The 18,203-nt window shown below is 35.0% G+C and overlaps 1 protein-coding gene across 3 annotated transcripts in view; it reads left to right on the plus strand.

The window, feature by feature from the left end:
• Positions 1-240: 240 nt before the first annotated feature.
• LOC149802424 (uncharacterized) overlaps positions 241-18,203 on the plus strand; it is a 31,509-nt gene continuing 13,546 nt past the window's right edge. The window contains exons 1-5 of one of the 3 annotated variants that reach the window (XM_089951631.1): positions 241-335; positions 4,477-4,609; positions 11,100-11,161; positions 17,332-17,379; positions 17,833-17,884. In XM_089951631.1, the coding sequence (XP_089807757.1) occupies positions 4,510-4,609; positions 11,100-11,161; positions 17,332-17,379; positions 17,833-17,884 (262 nt within the window). In that variant the 5' untranslated portion in view covers positions 241-335; positions 4,477-4,509. Of the gene's footprint in view, positions 336-4,476; positions 4,627-11,099; positions 11,162-17,331; positions 17,380-17,832; positions 17,885-18,203 lie in introns of those variants that run through there. The other 2 variants (XM_089951632.1, XM_089951633.1) reach the window with 2 other exon arrangements.

An 18,203-nucleotide genomic window follows, 5' to 3' on the forward strand; every position in this document is an offset into this window, starting at 1 on the left:
TAATTCTATACTTTTTGGACTTGTGATAGAAATGTGAGGATTATCTAGGTATTTAATTCACAAAACTATTAAGTTACTATTCATATTTCATATGGCCCGAATGAGCCCATAATTAGGGCCGACTGAACATGACAGCGATAGACCGAATCAGTTTGTTACCCGAATGGGTTACAGAACGAGATTCTAAACTTGATAGTCTTTCCAGTAAACCAGTTATTAGACAACTGAGTACCAGCCTGAACATAATCAAGTCGCTCAAACGCAGTTACCAAAGCGCATTTTATTGAAGAAACCTTGGAAAGTTGAGAGTTAAATCAGCAACGTTATGAAAAAAGGTAGACAGGTCCTTTGAAATGTACTCTCAAGCCGGTGAAATGTTACACTTGTAACAAAATAAATTGCAGATGCGATAAAATCCAATACAGCTGGTGTTAAGGGATTAAAATAAAGGGATTAAACGATTTTACATCTGATAATAGTAAACGTCGTACATGTCAAGGCGTTCAGCACCGATTGTTTCCGTTTTCAAATAAATTTCACTAAATTTATATGCCGCTAAATGACACAAGGAATCGCAACGCGCGCAAGCACCCTGTGACACCATTTTGAGTCCATAACAAACCTTTCAACACAGAAACAGACACAGGCCCTGACAAATTCAACAACCCCGGACTACTATTTCCACATGCCTAAAAGTTTCCTCTTTTTAATATTAGCCTATATGTCACACAACGTTGCAATTGCTACAGTTAAAATATAAGTTCAGAAAGGGTTTAATAGGGGGTTTGAAGGTAATCCAAGTGTCAATAGTGTTCATCACTACACTCACTAGCCCTACATGTAAGACCTCGATGCTGATATTTATGTTTTGTGCGTCTAGATCTTACTGCCCAAATAACGGCGCTGTATAGAGTGTTCAGGAATATCTCACATGGCAGCCCATATTAGCACTTTTCTACAAGTGATAGTTATAATGTTTTAGTCAGACTTTACCAGTGTTCCGATGTATTTTTCCTACTAAATTCAAATTCGCATACAAGCAAGTGGACTTGTTTTCAAGTTCTGTTGGCTGGAATGGGATGGAACCAGGAATATTGAAATCAGTTAAAAGGATGATAAGAATCTTGAATGAAAGGAAGCTATCTAATCACTTTCTTCAATAGTAATACGTTTTTATTCATTTCATTAAAGAAGTCTACTTCAACTTAACCAGAAAAGACATTGGAGTAAGTTAAGTGTGATTAAAACATTATGACTTTACTTTGTAGAAAAGTGTTGTTATGGGCTGATAGTTGTGTTAGATATTCCTGAAAATTTTACTTTTGTTACGATGTTAGTTGACATCAAAATAGCACTATTATTTAGGCAATAAGACCTAGATGCCCAAAACAAATATCAGCGTTGAAGTCTTACATGTAGGAATATACACTCACTAAAGACTATATGGTCTTGGTGTTCAAACTTATCTGCTTGATTCTCCAAGCAAATCCTTTTCAGAACAAAACGAATCAAGTTAACATATGTCAATATGTTTGTAGTATGTGCAAAGAAATAATTGCCTCACCACCATAGTTTTTGTCATTTTGCTGGTAACATTCTATTGACCAGGACTTATTTTTGTTGGGCTTTGTTGATAGTTAATTGCTGCCTAAATAGGCTTCAAAAAAGAACCACACTTGAACACTATTCAGACAGTTTAAATGATTGTTGCTTGTGTTTTATATATATGGTACAATCTATCAAAAAAATGTTGACACTGTTCAGAACTTGTAAAAAGTCAATAATACATATGATTTAAACATGCTCATTCATAGCAATGCTATGTAATAACTTTTGTTCTCCTACATGTTTGTAGAATCTCTTTGATTTACCTATATTTGGTTGTTCCACATTCTGATTGTACCTATGCAAATTAGCACAGTGGGCTCACCCACTGCAGTCTTCAAACATATTTCACTAGGTATTGTCAGCCAGTTAAGTAATATGTGAAATGGTGGATTATACTTGACCTGTTTTCAATTTAATTGCTGCTACAAAACTGCCAAAGGATAGTTTTACATCAGCTCCAATCATGATTGCTTACCGTTTATACATGCTACATGTAACAGTCATAATGAAAGTGATGGGTTTATTTTTCTATTTTCAAAGGTTAGAGAAAATTGTTTTCTCCAACAAGATCATGTCAGGGGCTTTGGGAGTAAAAAATTGTTTTTACAATGACACACCATGTTACAATTTGCTTAAAATCAGAGCTCCACTTCAAATATGAAGGACCACTCTGGTGGCCTAGTGGTTAGAGCATCCGCATCAGATGCGGGGGTTCATGGGTTCGATCCCTGGACAATTCATACCAAAGACTTACAAAAATTATACTAACAGCTGCCTCGCTTGGCGCTCAACATTAAGAGGTTAGTGTTACGTCTGGTCGGCCTGGTGTCAGGATAATGTGACTGGGTGGGACATCATGCTACATGTCTGCGGCATGATGCCCCAGTGCTAGACATCACTATAAACTGTCACACTGCAGACATCGTAGTGATATGACTGAAAAATTGTTAAAGCTACGTTAAAAGTCCAAATTACACACACACACAAATGTGCAGATATGTCAAGATCTTGAGAAAAAAAATGTCTGCATTTCATCAGCGCGATCACAATTTTTTTTTCCGACAAGCCCAACAGGCACTTCTCTTAGAATACAGGACAGACCCAATCTTAAAGGGGCCCCAGGGGTTGGGCTTTTTGGTTTTAGGGCACTGGAACATTAGCAATCACGTATATTCAAGATAAAAATTTGATTTACTTGTCGAAAAGGATACTTTACTTCATCAAAATGATAAATAGGATATACTTGAAATTAAGTACCCCTATGGGAGACCCAAGTGGCTGAGTGGTCTGAAGTACTTACCATTATGGATCACTGCCATCTCTTTGCCTGCTTGGGTTTAAGTCTCTGGCTCAGCCAATTTGGGTGGATCACTGCCATCTCTTTGCCTGCTTGGGTTTAAGTCTCTGGCTCGGCCAATTTGGGTATGTGAGAAAGCTTGCCAGTAGCTTCTTGTGGGTCAGTGTTCTTTCTGGGGTTTTCCTGGGTTCTTCCTCAATCATTTATACTGGCCACCATGTATAGCCTATCTTGTGCTGAAAAGTGGCGTTAAACCCTATAACAACAAGTACCCCAATAGCACAAAAATGTAAATAAAGCTGAAGTTCCTTGGCTTACGGTGAAAGACAGAATAGTGAAGTTGAACTGAAATCATGCATATTGCTGTCAGTTAGAAATGCAGTTATTGTTTACAAAGAGACAATATCGAGATTTTAAAAAAATATTTTGTATGATGTCCATAAGATTGTCATCTTGAAAGAGTATTTCCAGAAAAAGGTCTTTGGGATACAGTTTCAGTTATGGAATTAAAGTTGTATAGCATGTGTATTATGCGCAAACATTTATGTACAAATACTTTTTGGAAAAACAAATGCTTGTGCCAAAGACAGCTGACAAACCAATTTTAATTACTACAGTAAAATATTGTATTTGTGGTGGAGATGTGAACATAGGATGATATTGAATGAAAGTGAGAACGATTCCAAGAAGCTTTATCCTTAGTGTCTTACAGTGAAACATGTGCCTAATGGAACATGACTTTTTGTGAAATCTCAGAACCGAGAGTTCTTAAAATGCTTTTGCAAATATGAAATTTCATATTAATGGTTGGCTTTATAATTTGAACGATAACCAAATGAATCGAGTTCAGCCTATGAAAATTGAAAATCATTACATGCTTCTACTTGTTTGTGCACCCATTTGTTTTTATATCTGTTTATTGATTGGTCTCTTTGTTTATGAAAGAATAACAAAGACAATTGAAAAGTTCAATGTTTTATTTGAAGAAGAAAAAATGGGGAAAAGTCACATTCAGTCTCGTACGGTTGACATAAGCAACAGAATGTGATGTATTGTTATATCCTTCCACACAAAATAAGACATGCCTTCATAATTATGTGGGAAGAACAATGTTGTTGGGTGCCAGTTTGCATAGCAAAGGAATCAAAATGGCAGATAAAGAAGTGCGCACGTTTTGTGATGTCACATGAAAACAATGGATATTGTATTAAAGTCACCCCAGTACTTTTGAAATTCATATACAACAATAGATAATTGAAATAAGTAACTTTATTTGATTATATTTGAGTGTATTCAGCATTGCAAAAAGCAACAATATCAAATTAAGTAACAGATTACAAATTAATGATAAATTAAATTTGATAGCCAAAGTCACTCCCCTGTCAAATCATTAAAATTGCATTAGCTTTTTCACTTCTTGGTCTTTTCTGTTGATTTGGCTTTTGAGCAAAGTTCTTAGCACCATTTGAAACAGAATTTTCTGTTTGTTGAAATTATTTATGTTATGTCATGCTTTTTGTTTTTCAAATTCTTAATAAATTTATGGAAAATTTCTTTGCATTTCTCCTCAGTTCTGCAATGCCACGTTAGACTGTTGTTGCAATATGCAGCATCATTTTGGTACAAATGGTAATTGCCTTCATCATGAGTGCAGCCTAAGAACTGGAAGTTTACTGCTTGAAGTAATAGCTGACCAGCTCAGGGGTATGCTGTGGCTTCCAGTCAGTATCATTTTTATAGTATTAGCACACCATCCCATTTGTTTGTACTTCCTACCGATTTTAAAACAGAAGACATTAAGGATATAATAAATGCACAAGACTTGGTCATTACATTCATTGATTTATAAATTCTGACCTGATTGGTGCTAGGTTGTCCCAAACACTGTTGTTATGTATATTTGATTTAATTTATATTTGATTTAATCTAATTGTTTGTTTTTGTTTGTTAGTTTAAAAAAAAATTATTTCTTCCATTGCATGCTATTGTAACATAATTTTATTTATTTGATTTGACATTTTCCAGAAATTCAGTTCAGTTTGACCTGACATTTCCGTAAACACTAATGACAGAAACTTTGTATCCAGAGGTCTCACTAGGATTTTAAAACTAAGAGTCCAAGACTCCCATTTTGGTAAAAGTAGGAGTCCCACCATCAAAAGTTGCAGTCCCTTCTTTCCTACAGAATCAACACCGACGTGAGTGCATCTGTTTTTAGATGGAGATGTTTTCGTAATGTAATCACTCACTATAATATAGCTTCATTACAACAGTCCATTGACAGGATCACAAATTTATGGTTTATTTGTATACATACTTGTAGTAATTTTAGGCAAATAAATAGTATCTGATTTGCTGTTTTTTCCCATATTTTCGCAAATATGTGACAAGTCAGAAAACAGCTTAGACCTTAAAGCGCATCTTGCGAATTACACAACATAGCATTGTCCCACACGTTTCTGACCTACAAAATTTGCATTTTAAAGTTAAATCTTTAATAAAATAATACCTAGGCTTTGGTTTAAATGATTTGTATATTTTTTCTGAATATATTTGCCTGATGATTTAAGAAAACAGACAATCTAATAAACTGGTACATCCCAGACTTAGCAAAGTCCGCCATTATTTCCCGTTAGGCCTACTGGTTCACTTACAGTTTCAAACTAATTTTATGACGAAATAGTGTATAAGAGGCAGTCAATAAATATCCAGATCACCGATTCTGATCATAAAACACAAGTTTGTATGTTTTATCATCAAAGGATATCATGCAGGAAATTGATAGTTGCTGCCTTACTCGGAAAAGGGTTAATGGTCAATCAGCTATCAAAACATAATGCTTGTGAATGGGCAAGAGTTTGTTTGTCAACGTAATTTATATAAAAACTAGGCCTAGCTACTGATGCCTTGATGAATACATTTTGCTACAACACTAGAACCAACCGGGCTAAGGTGAGGGGCATTTAAAAATAATATGGTATGGTCAGTCATTGTACCTAACAGAAGAAGGCGAAGTTTACATTTTCAGGCGACTTGTCACCCACTTACAAATGGCATTTTGTCTTTGTATAGTATCTAATGCTGACCTAGTTCCTGACCATTATTCAGAAGCAGTAAGAGTTGAAATAAACAACTTTTTTTTATTTTTACTTTTTTTATTCAATCCCAGAGTAAAAATCATTGCTTTTAGTTGAGGCCATAACGAGGGGGTGTGATGTTAGGCATGTAAAAAATTTCTATATTGTTCTAGAAACATGGTCATGTCACCCTCATATGGGAATCTGTTTTGCATCTTAAATTAGTGTATAACCTTTTTCTGTAGAGAATTTAGTCAGTCAGGCTTTATACCATTGACACTTTAAGGTGTTTTGTTGTGACCAGTTTGAGTTGAATTTTTAAATTTTTTTCAAATTATTTGGATTCCAAGAGATTATTTTTACCTGGAAATACTTGTGCTCTAAATTAATTCTTGGACAAAGACAGTTATAGAAATTTACACAGAATTCAAGCACTGGAATATTATTTTCTGTGATACAACAAAGAACTGTTGAGACATCAGTATGACTCTGACCACAGCATATGTCATTGCCTTCCATTTTGGATTTCATTGGGATTCAAACTCAGTTTCACTTGGATACTTTATTACTACGACCTCTATTTTTTAATTCTTGGATTATTTTTGGGTTTTATTTGTAAAACCATAAGTTCTTTTTCTCATTTTTACCTTGTTTTTCTTAGGAAATAAATTATTTGTTAAATTTTACAAAACTTGTTGTCTTCACTCTTTTTTTGTTACTGTTTTAAAGGGCCTAAAACATAACAAAGAAAAGTGGGTTGCTCTTCCTGTGGATATATGACTTTTGGCTAAAATATTTCAGAAAACTTTTGTTTTTTGAAATTTGAATTCTCTAACTTTTGAAATTTTTTAAATCCCAAGTATTATTTTACATATTTGAAATCTTTAATGAAATCAACAGGCTTTTCTTTACAATGTCATCAGAAGTGGAAATCTTTCTTTCAAATTCTATTCAGGAACAATTAGACCTTTTGAAAAAATATGAATTGATTCAACTTGCCAGGAAATTTGATCTTTCTTGGCAAAAGCTTCCTTAACGAAGCAAGAAATAAAAATATTTTGGTCCAGTATTTGGTCGAAAAGAATGTTGTGAATAAAAGTGTTTTGATTTCGATCAAGAAGTCTGTATCAGACTCTGACATAAAAGTAAAGGAATTAAAATTAAACTACAAGATGGAGTTAGAGTTAAGGAAGTTAGAATTTCAGAAACATAAAAAAGAAAAACAAATGCAGTTGCAGTTGGAAAAGAGAAAGAACAAATATTATTACAGAAAGATGAAGAAAAACAAATGTAGTTACAGAAAAACCAAATGCAAATTTAATTAGGTTAGGAAGAAAGAGAGAAAGAAAGACAAATGCAGTTACAAAATGAACAATTGCAGTTACAAAAAACAAATTTAATTGGATAAGGAAGAAAGAGAGAGAGAGAGAGCGAGAGATGCAAATGCAGAGAGAGAAGAAAGAGAGGGAATTTCAATTTAGAATAAAAGAAATGGAGCTGGCAAATGAAAAGCACATTTCCACTTCACATACAAATTCAGGTTTTGATGTCACTAAGAATTTTAGGTTATTGCCCCCCCCCCCTTTTTCTGGAAAAAGATGTAGACAAATATTTTCCTTATTTGAAAAAGTTGCTGAAAATTTGAAATGGCCAAGGACTCAATTAGTACGGTTAGCACTTTTTGGCAAAGCCTGAGACATCTATGCATCCCTGTCAGAAGAGTCCTGACTATGATCTGGTTAAGGAATGCATCATAAAGGGTTATGAGTTAGTCCCTGAGGCTTATCAGCAAAAATTCAGAAACTATATAAAAGAAGCTGGACAAACTCGTGTCAGATTCGCTTAACCAAGAAAGTTGATCAAGATTATGAAAGTCTCAGACAACTAGCATTGAAGAGTTTAAGAATTGTGTCCATGCTGACATTAAAATTTATCTTGATGAGAATAAGGTTGAAAATGCTGCTGATGAGTATTCCTTAGCTCATAGAAGTAAATAAGACTTCCACTCAACACTCTTCTGGCAGAAGTATTTCAGCCTAATACAAGCCCTTCTAAATCTCAATCTGGCACAACTTTTAAAAATCAAGCTTCTGATAAGCTTGATCAAAAATCCTTGTCTCTTCCTACGTGTACTTATTGCAAGAAGAAAGGACACGTTGTTTCTCATTGCTACAAATTGAAAAATAAGCATCAGAATCAAGACAGACTTATTCCAAATGCTCTTATCTCTAAGAGGTCAAGGTCATGGTCATGGTCATGTATTAAAAGCAATATATTTGTTGGGTCTAATAAACCCCAGTCTGATTTTATTGTGGAGAATTATGAACCATTCATATCGAAGGGTTGTATATCACTCTTGGGTGATTTGGACAATTCTATCCCTATTACAATTTTAAGGGACACCAGAGCTTCTCAGAGTCTTTTATTGTCATGTACTTTTCCTTTTTCTGAAAGGTCTTCTTTTAATGAAAGAGTTCTTATTCAGGGAATAGAGTGCAGCTTTGTTAATGTCCTTCTCTATTGTGTACATTTGTCATCAAACTTAGTCTCAGGACCTGTGACTATGGGTAGCATGTTAGTCCAAAGTGACTTTGGGTAGCATGTTAGTCCAAAGTGACTATGTGTAGCGTGTTAGTCCAAGTGATTATAGGTAGTGTGTTAGTTCAAAGTGACTGGGTAGTGTGTTAGTCCAGATTGATTATAGGTAGTATGTTAGTTCAAAGTGACTGGTTAGTGTGGCTTGATCATCACAGACTACTGAGGCACCAAAAATATCCAGATTAAGATTAGATTCAGAGGTTTTCTTACCAATGGCCATGGCCTGGAATTTATCCAGATACTTTTACCAATGGCCATGGCCTGGAATTTATCCAGATACTTTTACCAATGGCCATGGCCTGGAATTTATCCAGATACTTTTACCAATGGCCATGGTCTGGAATTTATCCAGATACTGAATTTATCCAGATACTTTTACCAATGGCCATGGCCTGGAATTTATCCAGGTATTTGTACCAATGGCCATGGCCTGGAATTTATCCAGGTATTTGTCCAGATACCTTTACCAATGGCCATGGCCTGGAATTTATCCAGATACTTTTACCAATGGCCATGGTCTAGAATTTATCTAGATACTTTTATCAATGGCTATGGTCTGGAATTTATCCAGGTATTTGTCCAGATACTTTTATCAATGGCCATGGCCTGGAATTTATCCAGATACTTTTACCAATGACCATGGTCTGGAATTTATCCAGATACTTTTACTAATGGCCATGGCCTGGAATTTATCCAGATACTTTTACCAATGGCCATGGCCTGGAATTTATCCAGATACTTTTACCAAATGGCCATGGCCTGGAATTTATCCAGATACTTTTACCAATGGCCATGGCCTGGAATTTATCCAGATATTTTTACCAATGACCATGGCCTGGAATTTATCCAGATACTTTTACCAATGGCCATGGCCTGGAATTTATCCAGATACTTTTACCAATGGCCATGACCTGGAATTTATCCACGTTAGTGTGTTAATGATCACCTTGTTGCAAAGGACTTTGGATTCCTTGTTTAAAGTATCCCTCGATGTATTAGGGACAAAGTGAGTGTAAGATAGGAAGTTGTTGCGTACATTGTTATTATGTTTGTGATCTTTGATAATACAGATAAAAAATCTTGCAAAGAATTGGCCCTGAGAATTGAACCTTGAGGTACATACTTACTGGTGGAATTCCTAGACAATACTGACTTTGATATATTCTTTGTTACTAAGGCAGCCACTTTCAAAGGCTATAGTGTTTTATTGAAAACATTGGCAAAGAGTTCAGATACAAGGAGGTCATTTGCAAAGTAGTTTTAAGGTCTGTGATTGGTTCATTATGACTGAATTTAAAAAAACTGTTTTTTTTTAAAAAAATTGTGATCTTTGTACAGTCTTCAACCATTTTGAGATCTAGACAGTTTATCAGCCATAGTCATTTTGGATGGCTGAATAAGAAGGATGAAGTACCCATGTTCAGATAGCTGGTTGTGTATTGCCCTTTGTATTGAAGTGACCACTGCATATTAACTAGTACTTAACAAACAACAAAGTTTGTTGTTGTTTTAGGGTTTAATGCCACTTTTCAGCACATGATAGGCTATACATGGTGGCCAGTATTAATGGTGGAGGAAGAATCCGGGAAAACCCCAGAAAGAACCACCAACCCACAAGAAGCTACTGGCAAGCTTTCTCACATACCCGCATTGGCCAAATCCAAGACTCGAACCCACACAGAGGTGAGATTTGTTTTGTTGTTGTTGTAGTGTTTAACGCCATTTTTCAGCACACAATAGGCTATACATGGCAGCCAGTATTAATGGTGGAGGAAGAACCCTGAAAAACCCAGGGAAGAACCACCGACCCATGAGAAGCTACTGGCAGGCTTTCCCACGTACCCACGCTAGCCGAGCCTTAGACTCGAACCCACGCAGACAGAGGTGAGATGACAGTGATCCATAACAGAGAGCGCTTTAGACCACTTGGCTATTCAGAGCCCCCAACAAAGTTTGTATTTAAGTGATTGATGCATATTACAATAAACAACAAGTTTTGTTCACCGAGTGTCTTTGCTGCTGTGGTATCACATGCAAGAAAATGCAAGTGCTTGTGGAGTTTTACATGTCAGTTGTGTATTGCAGACTTTCTTGTCCGAAAGATGCCAGTTATTCTTATGTCAGGCCCAACTACAAACAACATCAACCCTGATCTTACATAGCATAATGTAACTGCAGATCAGGGTCCATGTTGTTTGTTCTGCTGGTTACTCCTGACAAACTGCAGAGACCCAGATCTGCTGGCATATTATACAACAATTGATCTGGGTCTATGCAGTTTGCAGTTAAACCTAACATGTTAAAGCATGACCACATGCATGTATACTGCGAAATGTTTCCTGCACATCAGTATCATCATAGCTAATTTCACTAAAACAATTTTTTCACTCCATTTAAATTGCTTGTAATAATATCTGTTAAAGAGATCTTATTGCTATATCTGTTTTTCTACATTTTCCAAGAATTCTTGATATTTGTCAGTTTTCCTACATTTTCCAAACATTCTTTATATATTTCAGTTTTCCTACATTTTCCAAGAATTTTTGTTGGATTGAAGAGGCTCATGGCAACTCAAATAAGTGTAAGTTTTACCTTTTTTAAATGCTACAAATAATCAGACAATGTAAAATTTCACACTCTTTTATGATCTATTTATAAATGTTGTGGTGTCAATCTGTCCATTGATTAATTAGTTAGGATATCTCTTTTCTACACTGTTAATGATACAGATTTTACATTTTGGGATATGATTGGAGGTGGTCTGTATGTGTATATAATGGGATTTAAAATTTCATATGAACTGAGGGTCAGTTCAGGATGTAACAGATAATTTTTAAAGTTCAACATTTTGTAACTGTTGTAAATGAAGATCTAAAAGTTTATAAATGTCATTTAAAGCCCTGGCTACAAAATACAGTATTTGACATGTTTTTGGCTTACACCCTCATTTCTTGTGCCGGTCGAGGAGGAATGCTGCCTCCAGGTCATTATTTGGAAACTTTTGAGTTCTCATTTCTGATAAGGTTATATTGGTTTGAAAACTGTATGGAGGCATGAAGGACATGAGTAGGAAAAAATCTGTATAGTTGAAGGACATGAGGAGGTGAAACTAATTACACCCCTACGGTCATAACTTGGAAATCTCCATTTAATTGCATGAGATCAGTGAACAAGCCGATTGTTATACCCAACTGTATAACCATATAAACTGTAATGAGAATTGAGAAAAAAATTGGATAGTAATTTTTGTTAGTTAAAGTTTATGTATATATGGGCCAATTGTGGCTGCAGTGGTGTTGTCTTATGATGCAGTATGTGTGAAGACATCTCTTTTAACTGAAGCAGTATAACCACCCTGCCAGAGCGAGCACATTTCACTATAGTTTGCCAAACAAAACGGAGCCTGATTGGGGAATCTCAAAAGAATAAGAACTTAGTCTTTTGTCAGCCAGAATAGAGTGTTACAAGTCTATGCTTTTAAAATGAGTCAAGAGTAAAGACAACAAGCTTTGTAAAATGTAACAAATAATTTATTTCCCTAGACTATAAAGTAAAAAAATAAGAAAAAAGAACTTACAGTATTGCAAATTAAATCCATATTGTAATCCAAGAATTAAAACACAAGTTCTATCAATGAAAAGTTTTAAGTGAATCACAGTTCAAATCCCGATGAAAATCCAAGATGGAAGGCAATGATGTATGCAATAATCAGCGTTGTACTGATGTGTCAACAGTCTCTTGTTGAATCACAGAGAATATTATTTCAGTTTTTGAATTCTTTATAAATTCGGGTAAGTGTCCTTGTCCAAGAATTATCAGAGCACTTTAGTATGTCCAGGGAAAACTATCACTTGAAATTCAATAATTTGAAGAAAATAAACATTAAGCCCCAAACTGGTCACAACATAAAACAACTTGACTTCTCAAGTGTTAGGCATAACTAATAGAATTCTTATCATAACATCACTTATAAGACTAACTAAAATGCAAAACAGATTCCCAGATGGGGATCAAGAGTTCATCATTCTAGAAAAAAAAATGTTTGTTTACGAATTAACACTTGTCTCACTTCATGTAGTCCATGTATGACCTTGACCCAACTCAATGATTCTTACTCTGAGAAAGAATTAAAACAAAATAGAAAAAGTTATTTACCAGAACTATCACTGATTTTAATGTCAGCAACTTGATAAAAGGTTTATATTATTAGGTATTTACATCAATGAAATAAATATGAAAATATCAATCAAGTCAAACAGAACTGAGCTTAATTCTGAAGAAATAAATTAAGTCCAGTAAGCAATATTACATTACAATAACATGTAATGGAATAAAAAATATTTTAAAGCTAACAGACAAACAATTTAAATATATATATCAAGAGGCACTACAAGAATGGAAATCTTGTTATCATGACCTTGCAAGAACTTGTAACTTAAGATTTCTCTTCTCATTATTTTGCCCTATTCGTCTCTCTGCCAGTCGTAAGTGTGTGATGACCAGTAACCACGACTCAGGCAACAATGCATACTTTGACTCAGTTGGTAACCCAGAAGATGACCTAGCTGCCGACCCAGAAGACAACCAGTTGATGACTCGTTCTACAACCAGAAGACAGCCCAGTTGACTATCTAATTGACAACCAGGCAGCGGCAAGAAGCCAGGAATATAATGATATCCTGCTGATGTTGAAATCTGTAACATTCAGATACAGTCGGGTATCACTCCATTTTAAAGATTTATCACACAAAAAACGAGATAATGAGACTCGTGGTTGTGTAGCTGTACATGAAGAGACAAATACGCATTTGCAGTGTTGAAATATTGGCCAGATCATGCTTCTAGTGGCATAGCTTGGAATCATCGGGATATGCAACGATGTGACATTGATCAAATTCCAGTTAGATGTGGCATTGACCAAATTCCAGTTGGATGTGACATTGACCAAATTCCAGTTAGATGTGGCATTGACCAAATTCCAGTTAGATGTGACATTGATCAAATTCCAGTTAGATGTGACATTGACCAAATTCCAGTTAGATGTGACATTGACCAAATTCCAGTTAGATGTGACATTGACCAAATTCCAGTTAGATTCCTTATTTTTAAAACTGCCTATAAATTTGTCATGATTCTGGCCTTTGTTTAGTTGAAGTTGTACCGGAAATTATAATGTAAGTCAAGAAAAGGGAGAAATTTATATAAATTAATTGCAATACAATCTGCTAAACTGATTTATTTTGCCAATGACTTTTACTGGCAAACAGTTTTAGTCAAGTCATTGATGCTCAGTATTGTAGTTAGGTTCATAAGCACATGTGTGTTTGTGTGTGTGTACACACACTGTTTAAGTTTATTGACTCAAATATTACTTGAAAGGTTTGCTTTTCCTTGCTGTTTCAAGTTTTATACATATTTTGAAACCACTTGTAGATATTCATAATTTCTCATGAAACCTTATAGCAGATGTTTTATTCAGCTACACTGAATGTGCAAAAGATTAGACACAGTGGTCACAAATCTATCCATTAACTGTTTCTCCATTTTTCCACTGTCCAGCATCTTCCATCTGTCCAGCATCAATTGTATGGCTAATGTTTGGTTGGTTGTTTTGTATTTGTTATTTCAACTGACCTTGTGGCCAAGTTAGCTTGTGGTATACATTGTGTGTCGTCTTTTCTCATGAATCACTTATAAATATTTACATGTATTTATACAATTTTATGTATTTATTTAAATTCAAAACTTTCATAGAAATTGGCAGAGATATCCTAGCACAAGAGGTTTCATTTTTTTCTTATATGGACGATGCCACTGCACCATCAAATATTGCCATATTACTAAACAGATGAATGTTGAATTGACCTCTAAAAACTACTGAACATAATTGAGAGAGGAAATAATAATAATAATTATAATATTAATAATAATATCCATTTTGGCATCAACACAATGCATGTCTTTTTAGATCCCAAACAACCATGAATTAAAACAACCAGGGAAAGATGAATTGCAAGTATATACTGTGAAGCATCAGATGATGAGTAAAATCAGATAAGGGCACATTCAAAATAAAAGTACATATAAAGTACTTGACTCAAAGATAAATGGAGATGATAGAGTGGAAGCCATCAATACTTGACCAGAAAGTTGGTTTTTGCCACTTTTTATTAGTTTCTGCCATTACAGGTCACTATAACAAATAATTTTTTAAAACTTGACTGTGAACAACTTGGTAGTCAACCATCAGTACTTAGGCAGTCTCCATCCAGGTACACTTGGCATTTTGGATTGGATTAAAAGACAACATGTGAATATAAAGACTACAAAGCTGCTGGAGATGCTATCAAATAAGGATGAAGAAAGAAAATGAAAACCTTTAAACAGAAGCATTGGAAGAATTTACTTAAGAAAGCATCTATTGACCCAGAACATTTTGCCAACTGTTACTAGATGCCAGTCAGGTTAATGATCTCCAACCACTTAGACCAACTGTTATTAGATGCCAGTCAGATTAATGATCTCCAACCACTTAGACCTATTGTTACTAGATGCCAGTCAGTTTAATGATCTCCAACCACTTAGACCTATTGTTACTAGATGCCAGTCAGTTTAATGATCTCCAACCACTTAGACCAACTGTTACTAGATGCCAGTCAGGTTAATGATCTCCAACCACTTAGACCAACTGTTACTAGATGCCAGTCAGGTTAATGATCTCCAACCACTTAGACATATTGTTACTAGATGCCAGTCAATTTAATGATCTCCAACCACTTAGACCAACTGTTACTAGATGCCAGTCAGTTTAATGATCTCCAACCACTTAGACCTATTGTTACTAGATGCCAGTCAGTTTAATGATCTCCAACCACTTAGACCAACTGTTATTAGATGCCAGTCAGGTTAATGATCTCCAACCACTTAGACCTATTGTTACTAGATGCCAGTCAGTTTAATGATCTCCAACCACTTAGACCTATTGTTACTAGATGCCAGTCAGTTTAATGATCTCCAACCACTTAGACCACCTATTATTAGATGCCAGTCAGGTTAATGATCTCCAACCACTTATACCTATTGTTACTAGATGCCAGTCAGTTTAATGATCTCCAACCACTTAGACCAACTGTTACTAGATGCCAGTCAGGTTAATGATCTCCAACCACTTAGGCCTATTTTTACTAGATGCCAGTCAGTTTAATGATCTCCAACCACTTAGACCTATTGTTACTAGATGCCAGTCAGTTTAATGATCTCCAACCACTTAGACCTATTGTTACTAGATGCCAGTCAGGTTAATGATCTCCAACCACTTAGACCTATTGTTACTAGATGCCAGTTAGTTTAATGATCTCCAGCCACTTAGACCTGTTGTTACTAGATGCCAGTCAGTTTAATGATCTCCAACCACTTAGACCTATTGTTACTAGATGCCAGTCAGGTTAATGATCTCCAACCACTTAGGCCTATTTTTACTAGATGCCAGTCAGTTTAATGATCTCCAACCACTTAGACCTATTGTTACTAGATGCCAGTCAGTTTAATGATCTCCAACCACTTAGACCTATTGTTACTAGATGCCAGTCAGGTTAATGATCTCCAACCACTTAGACCTATTGTTATTAGATGCCAGTTAGTTTAATGATCTCCAGCCACTTAGACCTGTTGTTACTAGATGCCAGTCAGTTTAATGATCTCCAACCACTTAGACCTATTGTTACTAGATGCCAGTCAGGTTAATGATCTCCAACCACTTAGACCTGTTGTTACTAGATGCCAGTCAGGTTAATGATCTCCAACCACTTAGACCTATTGTTACTAGATGCCAGTCAGGTTAATGATCTCCAACCACTTAGACCTATTGTTACTAGATGCCAGTCAGTTTAATGATCTCCAAACACTTAGACCAACTGTTACTAGATGCCAGTCAGGTTAATGATCTCCAACCACTTAGACCTATTGTTACTAGATGCCAGTCAGTTTAATGATCTCCAACCACTTAGACCAACTGTTACTAGATGCCAGTCAGGTTAATGATCTCCAACCACTTAGACCTATTGTTACTAGATGCCAGTCAGGTTAATGATCTCCAACCACTTAGACCTATTGTTACTTTTAAAAGGCAATATTTCCAGTTTATCAGTGTCATATTTTGCCCAGAAATGCAGTAAGGGAGAATATATATGCCTAGAAATATCCAGCCGAGGAATTTTCATGAAGCATAGTAAATAAGGTTACTATCATCTGCTTTTGAAGAGATCAGAGTCAGAATACATGGTCATAACAGTCAGTCACTTAAAGTGTTTTAGAAAAGATAACAAATGGGTAACCAGTCCATTGTTATGCAATAGACTCAGAAACAGGTTTATCAGTGTACATGTAACATCATTGTGGAAAACAGATTCATGAATCCAAGGTCAAGGTCACAACATGAGTGGTTGTTTAACATTTTGTGGTAGATTTTTGTGAAGACTATGAATAATTTTCTGTCTATGGATTACATATATTATCAAGCTTTGGAGAATAGTAGTTGGTGTTATAGAAACAAATTAATGGCACAATACATTCTATTGCATATTTTGAATAAAGTCAGCTAAATTAATATTCTTTCCAAAGCTTATTATTCTTGAATTGCATAGAATAATGTATAGTGTATTGCAATTGTAGTTTATCTAACTGCAATAAAAGTTCTTACATCTCATCAGTATTCATCTTAATAAAAAAATGTTCATTTGACCTTTTTTGCAGATGTCAGTTGAGCAGACAATCAGACAGAAGCTACAAGAGACATTTCAGGTAATGTTTAAAGCCCATTAATTATGTGTTATACAGTTTTGTAAAGAATGTATACACATAACAACTTCCTAAAGAAAAGGACTGCTTGTTATTTATTCCCAGTAATAAAGGATGTTATGCCATAGGGCAGTGTAACAAGATGAAACAATGAAATAAAATCTTATTGTTTTGAAATTACAGAACCCATGCATTTCTAGGTACTGAATTAAATTGTATAGCCTTTCTGTCAGTCATCTTATTCACTCACTGTAACAAATTTTCAATTTAACCACCAATAGTGAGATGAAAATTAAACAACTTAAGAAATATTGATGGACTTTATCTCTCGATAAATAATAATATAAATTGTTTTTAGTTATCAAAGAGAAAAGAAAGAGTGATGTATATGTTTCAGTTTATGTATGCAACTTTTATTCCAGTCTTGTCTTTTTCTCCAATCTGTCTTTTTTCCAGCCAAAATTTCTGGAAGTGATAAATGAAAGTTATATGCATAATGTACCAAAAGGTAAGAAAAAATGTATGTCATATCCGTTTTTGGCACACAGAAACAAACAATTGTTTATGGAGATTGCCAAATAATTTTTTCATTTAAGAAAGCAGATCTTAAAGTCTAATTAAACATTTTTATACCACAAAATACTAATAAATATTGACCCTTCAGTTTGAAAGACTCTGTGAATAATAACCATTCGCAGATTAAATGATCCAATTAATAATTACCCTTTACTGAAAACAATAGAACTCCTTCCCTAATCCATGAATTTATAAACCAAAGAAATGCTATTTTGTGCACAACTATGAAAACTGATACCCATAATTATAAA

The sequence above is a fragment of the Sinohyriopsis cumingii genome, chromosome 3 (genome assembly GCF_028554795.1).
Source record: "Sinohyriopsis cumingii isolate HCF-2022 chromosome 3, ASM2855479v2, whole genome shotgun sequence".
NCBI lineage: Eukaryota > Metazoa > Mollusca > Bivalvia > Unionida > Unionidae > Sinohyriopsis > Sinohyriopsis cumingii.